The 15,290-nt window shown below is 38.4% G+C and overlaps 1 protein-coding gene across 4 annotated transcripts in view; it reads right to left on the bottom strand.

The window, feature by feature from the left end:
* GAB1 (GRB2 associated binding protein 1) overlaps positions 1–15,290 on the bottom strand; it is a 124,373-nt gene that overhangs the window by 21,852 nt on the left and 87,231 nt on the right. For 2 of the 4 annotated variants that reach the window (XM_047717546.1, XM_047717547.1), the window contains exons 3-7: positions 11,530–11,755; positions 11,076–11,156; positions 6,975–7,576; positions 5,459–5,544; positions 4,975–5,278 (exon numbers count right to left, since the gene is read on the bottom strand). In XM_047717546.1, the coding sequence (XP_047573502.1) occupies positions 4,975–5,278; positions 5,459–5,544; positions 6,975–7,576; positions 11,076–11,156; positions 11,530–11,755 (1,299 nt within the window). The remainder of the gene's footprint in view (positions 1–4,974; positions 5,279–5,458; positions 5,545–6,974; positions 7,577–11,075; positions 11,157–11,529; positions 11,756–15,290) is intronic. The other 2 variants (XM_047717544.1, XM_047717545.1) reach the window with 1 other exon arrangement.

Below are 15,290 nucleotides of genomic sequence, written 5' to 3'. Positions count from 1 at the left end.
TTAGCCTGAATTATTTACTCTTCCACAGTTTTATAGATTATACTATTTCCATTGAGCATCTCAAAAATCAAGAAAGAAGAACGATAATTCACAACATTAATATCCTCTGATAATTCCAAATACTAATCCAGGTAGTATATTGAAAAACTTTTACACTTGTTGTAATGGTCTGACTGTATGAAGAACATAATAATGATATTTATATATTGGAAGGTAAAGAGTATTTAGGAGAAACAATCTGCATGTAAAGGCTATGATATAAAAATACACTCCATTCTTTTTTTTCAAAGTTTTTATTTATTTAAGTAATCTCTACACCCAACGTGGGCCTCGAACTCAAGACCCTGAGATCAAGAGTCACATGCTCTTCTGACTAAGCCAGACAGGCACCCCAAAAATGTATCCCATTTGTATTTCCTTTAAACTGCAACACCAAACCACAAATCTGACTTGAGATTCAAACTTAATACTTGTTTATTAAAATCTAGTTATATTTACTAGTGTCACTCATCCATCTCCCAAACACTTATTACAGTATAAAAGTAGTTTTAAAAAAGTATATTAATTTAAAAAACAGGAACAAAAAGCATGTTTATTTTTAATCACATTCAAAAACTTCAGACGATCTCTCAAAAAAACGTCTAGAGCAAATAGGTCAACTTCGTCAAAAGGACCTATCTAGGGAAGCTTGTCCAGACTGGTCTTCTGGATGCTTCCTATACTGAAAGTGAAGATCATACCCAAAGATACTTTAAGCCAACTAATGTACAAAAACACCAGAAGTAAACCTGTACTGCTTTTTCACACTGCTTTTCACTGCTTTGTCATGATATAATTACTGCAGAAAGCCATGCTTGGACAAAGCTAAACAAAACAAAGTATTAAGATCGTGTCTGAGGCTCCAATGGCTGCCACATCATGTTAGAAGACTGGATGGGGGTAGAGGGCCTAGATAAGTGCAGCGGTTAAATATGGTAGATTCAGGTAATGACTTACTTTTAAGAGAAGCCACTATAGATATCTTACAGAAGTTTCCAAAACTTTATAAACTTACTCTTCAATTAAAATGTAACTTTCAGCTGAAGCAATCAAAACATAATTTGTCCTGCATTTACAATGACTTATCTGCTTTCCTATATTTAATATATGCAAATTAAGCTTTTCTCCTCTATTAATATTACACAAAACTTGGTTTGTAACAAATACCGTTGTGACAGAAATAGTAGGGGTGAAAATATAGCTACCACAAGTTGGGTGATGGGGAAAAAGGTCCATGAAAATACATTAAACATAAGTGTTTAGAATATCTATGCATTTTCTGAAGCTTCAATTACCCAAAAGTATTTGAAAAACTTATCTGTACTACTAACTACAGCAGCTGACATCTATAATTGGGGGTATAAACAAGACTAGAATGTCACTCATTTATTGTAGACTCTTTCAAAGAAGACAATCACAGTAACTGGTTACACTGGGTATTGAACTAGTTATATTGGGCTCTGAAACTAATCAAGCTGTATTCGATAGAATCAGGTTTGCTAATTGTGAGGTATAATTAATTAAGAGATAGTAGAACAGATTGAGTCATGTATCTGATGTCACAAAATCTAGAAGTAAAACAGACTCATCTGATGCTATGCATGTGAAGAATTTCAAGACCAAATAAGACATTTGTTTTACAGTTTAAGTTTTTATTTTTATTTATTTATTTTAAAGATATATTTATTTATTTTAGCAAGGGAGAGTGGGAGAGCATTGGGCAGGGAGGCTTATGTTGGTGGAGGAGCAGAAGGAGAGGGAGAGAGAATCCCAACCAGACACCATGCTGAGTGTGGAACCAGACATGGGGTTCGATCCCATGATCCGGAGATAATGACTTGAGCCAAATCAAGAATTGGATACTTAACCGACTGAGCTACCCAGGTGCCCCTACAATTTAAGTTTTTTAAGATAAACTGCTCCAAGATCTGAATTTGGGTTTTCAATGTGTTCTTCTTGAATAGTTGTAACTTCCTAAAGTGAGTTGACAAAGATTGCTAAGTTAAGTAGTCTCTCATGCTTTCTCTCTTATATTTATTTAAAAAACAGAACAGTACTAAAAGAAAAGCAAAACCTTTTTTTTAAATTACTATGATTTTAGTAACCTTCCCTGTTTTGCTAAACCTATTCTCCTTGATTTTGCCAAAAACTATGTATTTTATTCCAGGTGCTTTCTCAGTTCATTCTGTGTCTAAGCATAGATACCAAATAAACGACCTGGCCAATGAGTTCAGGAACTGTCTCTCAAGAGTTCACTTAATTTTGTAAAAGCCTAAATGCAACCTCCAGAATTAACCAAGAACCTACTTTGTTCTGTTCTACTGTAAGGTCACTTTAGGTTGGTTTAGAAACCTAGGGCAATTAATCGCTATTATACTAGAATATATAGTACTTTCACTATAACATAGGGAGGTATAATTATACATAAATGTAATAGAAATGATATATAGTATACATGCCATATGATGATATATACATAAAATGATATATATCATATGAGCTACATGAGCTCTATCAGACCTAGAGAACACTAAATACGTATCATTATGATTATAAAACTTTTCTAACATATAAATAGGGACATTTTCTGAGTATTCATTAGGTTTACCATGTGTAATCCCTAACTGTGAAATATATTGGGAATTTTCGAACTGTGTTCTGAGGAGCCCGAGGAAAGGAAGGGGCAGGCAGAGAAGCACAGCAGGTAGGACTCAGTGCCTTGCACACTTACCCTAACAATATCACCTCCACATTTACGTAGGGCTTCCAGATATAAAACTTACATTTGGGGTTAAAAAGCAGAGATCTGCTGGGGCACCTGGGTGGCTTAGTTGGTTAAGTGTCATGATCTAATGGGTCATGAGATCAGCCCTGGGTGGGCTCCGTGCTCAACAGGGGGTATTTGCTTGAAGTTTCTCTCCCTCTACCCCTCCCTCCACTTGTGTTCACATGCTTGTTTGCTATCTAAAATAAAAAAAATAAATCTTAAAAAAAAAAAGTAGAGATTTGCTGCTCACATGCACTAAGTAGTAAGTAAAGAACCAGTTTAGCATTAAAAATGAATATTTCAGTATTGTGGAGAGTTCATAACACTTGGACCTTAATCCTTCAGCAACCTGTGAACTCAGTTATAAATCTATGCATGTCTAAACATACTTCTGCATTTTGCATGCAAGGAAAATGACTAATAATGCCTAAATAGATTTAAAGACAGATGTGGACAAAGAGAAGCAAAAGGAAAAGTTGTCAAATAAAAAGCCTGTGATGCTCATACCCTTTCTAAGATAACCACCCCTAATTACAGCCCCGCTGCTTGGGCTGTCTGGGTGGCTGTGGGTGTTATGTGTGGCTAACTTTCTAGCCGTCAGACGAAAGGTGGGCAGCTGACCAGCGGCAGCCAATCTGTGGGCTGGCCTACAATCTGTCATATGGCCTGGTGTGAAAAGACAAATAAGAGCAATCCAATTCGCTGTGAGCACTCTACAGTGAATGAATAATGACGGAGGCAGCAGGTGCAGAAGGTGCACACATGTAAAAAGGAGCCAGGAGGCAGAAGTGAGGCCACAATGGGGAGTTGTCAGCCACAGCTCCTGGAAGGCAGAAACCAAGTAGAGGATACAGGACAGGAAACAGAAAAGAAGGACATAATGTGAGACAGAACAAAGCAGATGTAAAGGCTTCCCACAGGACAGAAATGCAGACAACAGGACAAAGTGATGGTCCCTTGGGAGTGCTTCTGTTCTCAGTAAATTTTCTCATTTTAGCATAGGACCAGCCTTTGTAAGTTTACTTACAAAACTCATTTTCTTCAGATACTCGGAATAGGTCTCAGACTCTGTTCCCTACAATTGGAACTTAATTAGAAATATACTAACGATCTAAAAACCCAGGTTAATGAGAAATTTACACTGATATTACATGCCTTTAAAAAGCTATGTACAGCACAGGAGATTTCAAATGTGCTGAATTCCCCAGAAATGGCACCAACTCATCACACAGCCAATATACTAACTTATTTGGTTGTCAAGATTAAATCACACTAACAGCATGCTGCAACACAGCTAGTTGTCTGGGTTTTAACCACTCAAACCCAAAATATAAAAACCCGAGTCTGTATTACCAGTTTGGAGTCTCTTTTATACGGAATTCTTAACAAACCATGCTACCCTAGAATTTAATGTTACTTATGAAGGCCAGTATGAAGGAACAGACTAGAAGCATTTATACCCCAGCAAAAGCAGAATCATTTTTAAGAAGCTGTTATACAGACAGACTGGAAAGATTGTACAAGCAGCCTCATTGTTCTTTAAGAATTATGTCAAATGCACTAATAATCTCTGTCTGACTTGATATTATATATTCTGGAGAAGAGGTTACAAAACAGCAGCCAGAGACCATATCCAGCCTCTACAAGTTGTTTGGTTTGGTCTGAGGTGTTTTTTGGTTTTTGTTTTTAAATTAAACTAGCAGATCACACTCAAAAATCAAAAGATAATACATATAAAAGATGAAATTTCTGCCTTCTCCTGATACATCAGATGATTTGCCCATATGGGCCCATATTATTTTCACAAGTCAACAAAGGATTACAGCCAAGGAGCAGTTAGTTACTCCATTTAGAATGGGCAAGTGGATTCCAGTTTCTCCTCATTTTCTCCTGTTGCTTGCCAAACCTTGGGAGTATTTTAATTTGTAACCTCTGCTCTAGAGACAGGAGACAGAAACCTCACCTGGGCATCAATATATAACAATTCTTAATCTACAAATATCAATATCACACTTAAGACAAGTTGATAACTAAGGTAATATGAATTGCTTTGGAACTTCTAGTCCCAAATCCATTTGGGATTTTATGACAGTTAAGATCTAAGCTGGCAGATCTAAACAGGCACCCTCCCACCCCCCAACTCATTTGCTATGTCATGCCCTCCTTACCTTTTCTGTCAGGCTTGAGGTTCCTATCCACGGGGGGTGGTTCACAGTCTGCAACAGGAACTGGCCTTCGGGGAGGGGTCTTTGGGCTGGACCGGAAGCCCATATGAGCAGGAGGAGGAACTTGCATTCCAAATGAAGAAAAATCAAATGTTCCCGGAGTCATTGGCACATAATTTGCTTCCTGAATTGGTTCTGTAAAACTGCTGGAATGTTGTCGTGGAGGAGAATTGGGATTCATTGGGACGTAATTTTCATCTAGTTCTTCACTTGATACGCTTCCCACTGTCAATATATTTTTGATTTTCTAAAACACACATACATTTCTTTTAATAAACAGAAACTATTATCAAAAAGGAAAACACAGTTATAAGTCACACATATTCATATGGATCATATGAAACGATCTCATTTAATTTCAGAGCACTGAATGTGAAGATCCTGAGAGTGAAGCACACTTGATGACTCCAAGATCAGTTATACTTACAAAGTGGTTATGGAAGCCTTCAAGTGAACTAGATCTGTCACTTGGAAATGTTCGTGGAATATCATAGCAGTCTTGAGAACTAGCATCTAAAATAGAAAACAAATGATCAGCATTTCTTCCCATCTTTGCCAGTTCTCAGAATGGTCTGTTCTCTTTCTTTACACACATGTGTGCAGGTATGCGCGCAAACACAGAGATTTTTAAAAAGATGCTCACAGAATAATATCCCGAATGGGTACCTTAAATCACTAGGAAATGCAGACACTCACTAATATGCTAACCAGTACCAGCATTTGATTACGACAATGAATGAATGTCTAAGCCCAGGATGCTGGGTTATTTAAAGACAGAAAAGGGCTACCTGGGTGGCTCAGTCATTAAGCGTCTACCTTCAGCTCCGGCCGTGATCCCAGAGTCCTGGGATCAAGCCGGCATCAGGCTCCCTGCTCTGCAGGAAGCCTGCTTCTCCCTCTCCTACTCCTCCTGCCTGTGTTCCCTCTCTCGCTGTGTGTCTCTCTGTCAAATAAATAAATAAAATCTTTAAAAAAAAAAAAAAAAGACAGAGAAAAGAAATACTTTTTTTTTCTCATCTTCTGTACCACCTTGGGCCTAACTTCTATCTCACTAACCTATAATCAGATTACAGAGCCACTTCATGAAGAGAATCAGAAATTGGTACTGAATGGCTAAGAGAAGTCTCCCTATTAGTGCTCTTTGTGATGCATTAAATCTTTATTTTCTTTAGGACAGGTGGGTAACTCTACCAACAAAACACAAAAACATTAGCACATAGTTTTTAGGGTATGTGCATCTTAAACACTGGCCTTCTATTTCTAGGACTTTAAGAACCTCAGAGTGTACGCCAGACTGAGGTTTTCTTCTCTCAAGGTCGTAACTTTCAGCAGACTCTAGGAGATGGTATAGGACTAAGTGAATGGCTAGGGAAAGGGGAGAGAAGATTGCAAGCTTTAGAAATAAATAAAACCAAACAAAAGCAGAATGGCATGACTGGAAAGGAGTCTACTTGTTAGACACAACGTATAAATTGCTTACTGAGGAAGGAAGGAAACGGAGCCCAGCAGATGTGACATAGAAGCAGCCATAATGGCACAAAAATACAGGAAAAGGATGATTCGGAGGGGCTTTGTGGCTGGTCCATTTCCTGCTGCTCTGCCCCAGTAGAGAGTCAACCCACCCAGGATACATGGAAAGCAGGAAAGAGGGGTGCACACTTCCTGAGGCAGGAAGGTATTACTAAGGCCATACTTCTTCAGGGGTGAAAAACTCTTTCTCCCTTCCAGCAGAACACGCACACAGGCACACGCTACATGCACCAACACCCTTCCAACGAGCTACAGAGACTCTGATATCTTCACTACATGAGTGGGTAACTGCAGAGCTGAAAAAAAAAAAGGACTATCATTTAACATCATACTATGCTACAAAGAACAAATATTCAGATAAACAGATTTTCTATCATTAACCTCTAACACAGTAGAAGCCAGTTAGAGCTGACCTTTTCGCAATTTGTTCAAATCCACAGTGGAAATGGTATTACTACGTGATGGTGGCATCCCTGCTGTAGGGATACAGTAACTATTGTCAGTATCTGAGGCTGTGCGTGTGATACTGCACGTTTCCACAGGAGATCGGTCATGAGCTGGATGTGGTTTCGGTGGCCGAGGTGGAGGAATATCTGGAATAGTGTCTAGTTTTGACGTCTGTCCCAAAGTTCCGTCTGGAAATGTTCGTGGAATCTGATAAGTATTACCAGGTGTTGGAGGAATGTCGTAACTAATAGATACATGCCTCATTTGAGTCTCTACACTCGATGTCCCAGATGGGGTATTAAAAACATAGAGTTCTCCATCTGCCTCGGTACTCGATGGAGACACCTTTGGTAAAACATCGTGGGAGTAACTCCTGGGCAGGTTATAAAGGCTGGAGTCTACAGAAACAGATGCAGCACGAGGCGGAGGAGAGTCATACATCATTTGCTGCTGAAAAAAGCCATTCACTCCATGTTTGTTCTGGGAGGAAGCAGGATTTTTATGAGAAGGGACGTTATCATTGCAGTCTGTTTCAGAAGAGGTGGATTTTGCAGAATCAGTGTGTGTTCTAAATAAAAATTGTTAATGACAGAAAACAAAACAAAACATGGTGAATACATACATACATTTTAATAAATATATTAACAGCTTAACAATCAAAATACACGTTTTTCATTAGATTTTTTGGGCGACCCATAAGATTGAAAGCATGAATATTTCTTACTTTTTATGATTATACACCAGACAACAAAACCACCACCACAAGAACACCAAAAGCATTCTCCCTAATTCTTATCCTGTACCGACCCACACCCCCAACTCCACCTATTAAATCCACACATAAAACCATGATCCCTGAGGCACTGGAATTAGAAAGATACAAAACTCTGAGAAAGGTAAAGGATTAAGGCACAGACACAAGGAAAAGCATTTCCTCTGAAGAGCATGCAGAACCCTCGTGCCAACACAGTTTATCAAGTTGGTCCATTGCTCATCATTCAGCCTACCTCTGGCAACTGTTGTTCTAGAAGACTAACAGTCTAATGATTACCTGGTATGGCAGAAATCCAATGTGACCTCCAAGGAGGTGGCAACTTGAAAGATTCTGTGTTCTTTTTCTTAGCCAATACTATAAAGATGTTCAAAATACAAGCCACAAAGCTGGCCAATTCTAAAAAGCAATTAACCTTGAAAACTCTTATTTGAGTATGTTTAATGTTTTGGGTACATTTCTAGTCTCTGCCTTTTGCGGTATCACAAAATTTGGGTAGAAGCCAAAGTGAAGCTGACGATACCAGCACGCTGCATGCACTTCCTTAATGGTTAACAGGGTACCTTTAACTACTGTGAGTGTTGTCCAAAGTCCTGTAGGAACTTGAACTCAATCTTCTGAAAAATAACTTATGATAGACTTTTTAAGGTCTGATCTTCCTTGATTTCTTAGTAACACCTGGCACTGTGTATCACATTTATTCACTCAAACCTTCCGCCTCTGGTGTCTTACTGCAACACCCTCATTTCCCTTCTTCACTGATCATTCCCTTCTTTCGCTGACTGGCTCCTTCTTCCTGGGTCTCTACCTGGGAACAGCCAACAGAATTCAGTCTTCTTATGCTTTACCACAGACACCATTTAAAGATCCTCCTTTCTCGTAACTTCACCTTCCATTCAAATGCCAACAACTCCCATCTTCTCACCTCGAGTCCCATATTTTCAAAGCATTAAAATATTATTCTGCTTGGTTATCCCAGTGTTACCTTGCTTTTGTGTACCAAACCAAACTCAACTTACTTCTCAAATTGATTGTCCTTTCTGACTTGCCATTAAAAGAAATGTCTTTATCTAGAATCTCGAGGCTCAAAACACTATCAGCTTTGATTCATTCTTTTGGATCTCCACCACCAATGAGGCACCAAGTCCTTCTTTTAACCAAGTTAACTATACCCCTGCTCTATTCCCACTGTCACCACCTCACATTCAGATCCAGGTCTCTGCTAAGATTCACACCACTAAACCCTCCTAAGAATCCTAGTGGGCTTCTTTCCTCCAGTTTCTCCTTCTTCCAATGACTCCAAGGGACCATACTGCTATATTGCTATAAGGTCAGTATATTCAGAACATGGTTTTCATATCACTCATCTACTTGGAGAAAATCCTCTTAAGGGTCCCAACAGGCTGTGGGAACTATAAGAAGCCCACAAGCACCTCCACTTGGTTCCAAGACTACCATCGCTGACTCCATCTGGCTTGCCGATCTTCTGTCCTACTCTCCTCCAGTGGAACCCTCTACTCCAGGCAAACTCCCCTCTTCATTCATTTCCTCCCATGCCTCACTTTTACCTTGCCTTTCCCTCAAATAATTTTATGCAGATTGCAAATGACAGGGTCCTCTCCTCTCACCAACCAATGTAGTTCAAATCTTACTCTTCCTTTGAAGCATTTCACCCTCCATCTTAAAAATACTTGCACTGTCCCTTCTAAGAATTTCTAATGCAACTACACATATTCTAACATTTGCATTTCATTGAATTCAAACAAGTGAGTTAAGAAAAGTTAGAAGTACAAGGAGTAATAAGTTCCCTGCCCTTGAGTAGCTTATATTTTAGTGAAGAATAAATTAAAATATCAAGCTATTTCCAACTCTGGTAAAACACGGATAAGGAGGCACAGCCAGGATGCTATGAAAACCCAGACAGGCATTTAGTCCAGCCTGGAAGTTTGGGGGAATGTTTTCTAGAGGAGTACATGCCTGAGCTAAGTCCTGCAGGGTGAGTAAGAGTTTGCAAGGCAATTCTCCTGAATTCATGTACAAACACTTAACCCTTCCATGTTCTGACTTCTTCAAAAGCATCACTTAAAACTCTGAAGGGACTGTATCTGAGGGGGCTGTATCTTACGTAATTAGTCTGTACCTTCACAGCACCCAGCAAAAGAGTGGGCACACAGTGGGTACTTCATAAATATTTCTCAATTATCAGTCATTTCTGCAAAATATAGATACAAAATATATCTGAGCAAGGACTCTGAGCATAATTTCTAGTGTAACAGGAAAGCTGTAAAACCAATGAGATCAATGAAAGATACCATATAAAAAGAAAATGTACTGAAAACTGCCACTTAGCTGCTGGCTTTTAAAAAGCTGATATTGAAAGGTAGTTGTGAATCTCCATAAAATAAAATCTTAGTTAGTAGCACAGGTAACAAAGTTGCGAATGTGTAATTTAAAATACTCACAGCAAACAAGCAAAATCAAGTTAGAATTTGGTATTATTAACTAGTGTTGATTTATAAAAAGATTTCTTTTTTTTTTTTTTGCTCTTACAGGTAAAATCCCATTACAACAAATATGCAGAAACCCATCTTTGGAATATTTGTATTCCATTATCTCAGGGAATAATTCATGGCAACTAAACTGTGGTTCTTGATAAATTCTATATAAAAATTGAACAAGCACTTTGTATGATCTTAGCCCAGTAACAGTCACATTCTCCATGAAAACAACATCTCTTCTGATATAAAAAAATAATGCTTAATATCCAATCATTCTGTTTAAGAAAAATCTCTCACATCTGCTATGCAATTCATTCCCACTTTTATATATTACAAATCAAGATGTAAATACCCCCAACATCACTAGTTGTCACACTGCTGCTAATGGCAGAAATGGGCTCCCTGATCTTCATTTTCTGGCTCCAATTCTCACCGTTACCTCAGGCCTTCCAATTACTCAACGGCAAATGACAAGAATGACCAAATTAAAATATCGTATAGCTTAGCAGAAAAGAAGGGAGCAGAAATGAAGATGATTTGGAAAGGCTTTATAATACCTTTGGGCAAGCAGTGAAATCCACATACATCTTTCTACTTAAAAAATGGGTAACGTCAGGAGTAAGCTCTGCTTCATTGCTAGGTATGGTGATCGGAAAGTTTTAGTTTTTAGCGATATATCTGATTTCATCAAATTTCACTAAAACCCAATTTGTATATCCTGTAGAATTTGCTATATTGGGATTTTACCTGAATAATTAATTTCTCACACAGATCCAAAGCAACCACAACACACTCACTGCAATGGAATCGTTTTGCTTTCAAAATCTTCTAGTAGTAGGTATTCCTCTCCTTCTTCAGAAACAAAAGATGACCCTTGGCTGGTTTACAATCACATAAGAAATGGAGCAAGATCACCATTTATAAATCAGTGAAATCTGTTAAGCAAGTAATACTGTGAGTCTGTAACAAAGACTGAAACAGGAGACAGATTTCCAAAAGAGCCTTGAAGGTACAAGTGTTCTTTGCCAAGACAGCAGAGAACATGTTTCTTCCATAAATCTCCTGAGTATCAGAAATGTTAGAAGAATATACCCTGAATATAGTAAGCCTAAAATACAAACCTATAGAGTTGGGTTTCTTTTAAGCCTTCGAATCAGAATTGAAGTTTAAAGGTAAGATTTCTAAGTGTACACACACACACACACACACACACACACACACACCACGCACACACAGGCATCTGTGGTTTACCTGGTGGGTTCAGGCTTCTTGCTTTGACAGTTGATTAGCAAGAGGTAGTCTTGAGGATCCTCCTGGATGCCGAGGGTTTCTAGGTGTGGTGGTAGGTTAATGAGCTGGTACGGAGGTGGTGCGACAGCGGAGGATGAATCCACCTGGGCGGACGGTGGTGCTGTATTTACAGCTAAAGGTAAATCAGCTGGCACTTGTAGGGAGCCGCCAGGTGGCTTCACAGGATCTGCAACACCAAAACGTAACTATCATCATCTATCCCATTTTAAGAATTTTTTTCTTAAATAAACTACTGGAAGGTGTGGAGATAAACTGTTTAAACACACAAAAGCATGATAAACCATGACAACGTCAGTTAAAACAAATACTACCTAAATGGCAACATTTATACAGGAAATAATTGGCTCTGGTCAAAGAGATCCAAAAAGTAGAGCTCTTTCTTCCAGAGGCTGTAGTAAAGCCACGGTTAACTTTGCCTTGAACAGTCTTTAGTTTTAAGGCTACTGGCAATGACCATGTTCTACAATCTTAGCACAGGAGACAGATTTTTTCCACGATAAAAAACAAAGTCAGGGGGCCTGAGTGGCTCGGTCAGTTAAGCATCTGACTCTTGGTTTCAGCTCAGGTCATGATCTCGGGCTCCTGGGATGGAGCCCTGTGTCGGGCTCTGTGCTCAGCAAGGAGTCTTCTTGAGGATTCTCTCTCTCTCCCTTCTGCCCCTTCTCATTGTTCACTCGTTCTATCTCTATCTCTCAAATAAATAAACCTTTAAAACAAAACAAAAAACCAAAGTGTTTCCCAAGCCAAGCCAACTATCCAAGGAGGCCCATCTTATTATGTGGTATCGACAGGCACAAGGATCACCTCTTTGTCTCATCTTTATTTTGCTGTTCATTCTTTTCTTTCTGCTCCTCAGCAGACTAAGGAGAAATTCTAATTGTGGGATTCATGTTCAGGGAAAGAGCTTTTCTTTAAGACATCTCCTCTTCCCTCAGCTCATAGCCTCAAGTACCATTTACTGGACTTCTGTAATATTTTCATGCAGAAGGGGCCAGCAAGTAAAGGAATAATTTTTTAAGCACTTAACAACGTTCTGATAAGACAGATGAAACTAGCTAAATTGTTTAGAGTGAAGTAATTTGAAAACAAGTTGAAAACCTAGAGATAAAATCCCACCGTAATCACTGACACAATCAAGTAAATTTTGAAAAGCCCAGAAGAAAAATTCCCTATTAGTCTGGTTAGGAATAGAAGGCTATACATCCAGAAAAAGATCAATGCTCAAATAGAAATAACCAAATTTGTTTACTGTCTATGTCAGAACAGAAAAGCCTGGGTTGAAACTGAGATTTTTTTACAACAAAACATTCCCTAAAAGACAATAAAAAGTGATAAAGGACTTAATATGTTCTACCAAATAAAATCAAGTGCAGGTCATCCGGCCTCTTAAATTACAGGAAGGAGCTCCACATCAGCTCTAGCTTCCCCAGATACTACAGATTAAGTCCATAAGCTTTTGATAACGTCTCTATGTATTCAACTTTAATATCTGTATATACACCCCAGTGAAATTTATGTACTTTGTGTTTTATGACTCTTCTTCCTGGCACAGAAGCTCATAATTGTAAAGCTTGAATAATAATACATAAATATGGTTAAATATGTTTATCTTTATTTGTGGTTCCCCCAAACAAACAAAAGGGATCAGAACTGCTATGCGTTAGTTTGCCCTACATGCTGCCGATGCTCAACACGGTTTCATTCACCCAGTGCACTCACCGAGCACCTTCTCTATGTCCTGTTGGAAGAGACCAGAGGCACTCCCAAATATTCAAGACCCATTCAATGGAATGTGCAGTATGGAATTTGCTCCTTAAGAACTATGTGAGCCCATACAACTCACTAATTAAGTCTAAAGACTTCTTTCTTTTGGAGAGTCTGGCCTGAGTAAGTAGAAGTTGAGCTAATTTCTAATGTTTTTACCTCTGCCCTGCTGCAGGCAACGTCAAGTCTGCACACAAGCTCATCTAATAAAATCTAACACTTTATGCCAGGAGTTTATTAGTTAATTCTTTCTTATTTAGGAAAGGTGAGAAAAGAAAAATATTTGGGGGGGGGACATTTATATGACATAATGCCATAAGTTCAGTGGGAACTCATAAATATCTCACTGTGTCTAACAGATGATTATAAATAGTGCATATAACACACTCTATGAAATAATGATTTACTGTCTGACTCAATTACAAATCTAAAAAATTTATTTAAGGGGATTTTTAAAGGCCACAGATTAACCAGTGAGTCAGTAAATCCTTGTGGATTATTTATCTTTTAAGGGAGAGCTTTCAGAAAAACATATACAATACTGAAGAGAAAAAAAAAGAGCAGAGTGGTCAGAAAGCACTTACTGTATCCTACAGGCTGTATTCACAAATAGATTTTACATACATCTCCTTTTTGTACCATACAGGTATGGTAAAATTATATAATCCCATTCAATTTTTAGTTATGACCAAAACAAAATGAAATTCAACACTGGAAATACATTACTACATAAAACAGTATGAGATTTTTAATCTTCCAGTATAACTCCTAAAGTAAGTTTTCCAGGTGGCTGTTTTTATAGATACACTTTTCCTTTAAATTTTGTTTTTAAATTTGATAGCTGTACACTAAGTGAACTGAGTGATTCATCTAGGTAGGAAAAGAATCACCCAGCCAGGCAATCACATTTGTCTGACCTTGTTTTATTAACACAATGGCACCATCTCATTTTTAACCTTCCATTTCTCCCACCTGTGAATGACTAAAGTTTTTTTACCCTCTTTATAGATGCAAGATCTTCTCAATTTCTGGAAAAAAGAAAAAAACACTAGGAGTCAAAGGTTCCTTTTTTTTTTTTTTGGCCTTTGTTAGTGATTTCTTGAAATTAAAATAGATATGTTATACAATATGCATTATTTTAAAAATTTATTTTGTTTGTCCCTATTTCTGCTATTTGGAACTCATTCCTCAAGAACACAGATGAATTCAGTTGCATTTAACACTGAGAGAGTGCTTTATCAATGAATGTATTTTACAGTTTATTCTTCTATTTTGTGACTCATAGACCTTCATGCTATTTCCACTTTCATGCTATTACATGTCCTCATACAGTGAAGGCAGTGGGGCAGAGCTTCATCTATTTCTTTTAAATTTTAGTTAACATACAGTATAATATTGGTTTTAGAGTACAATTCAGTGATTCATCATTTACATACAACAATAAATGCCCACCACTCATTTAGCCCACCTCCAACCAACCTTCCTCCATCACCCCTCAGTTTGTTCTCTACCGTTAAGAGTCTCTTATGGTCTGTTTCCCTCTCTCCCTCCCCCACCTTCCATATGTTCATCTGTTTTCTTCAAGTGAGATCATATGGTATTTGTCTTTCTCTGCGTGACTTGTTTCATTTAGCGTAATACACTCCAGAGCTCCATCCAAAAATATATCTTTTAAAGCTTGTTTTTTTTTTTTTTAATTTGAGAGACAGAGAGAGAGCATGAGAGGGGAGGTCAGAGGGAGAAGCAGACTCTCCATGGAGCTGGGAGCCCGATGTGGGACTCGATCCCAGGACTCCGGGATCACGACCCGAGCCGAAGGCAGTCGCCCAACCAACTGAGCCACCCAGGCGCCCCCAAAAATATAATATCTTGATCACAATATGGGAAGGCTTACATCTACTTCTAGAGAGAACTTCCATTATGTTTGCCAGCACACT

Source organism: Lutra lutra, chromosome 2 (assembly GCF_902655055.1).
Source record: "Lutra lutra chromosome 2, mLutLut1.2, whole genome shotgun sequence".
Classification (NCBI taxonomy): Eukaryota; Metazoa; Chordata; class Mammalia; order Carnivora; family Mustelidae; genus Lutra; species Lutra lutra.
This window is presented reverse-complemented; position numbering and strand designations above follow the sequence as displayed.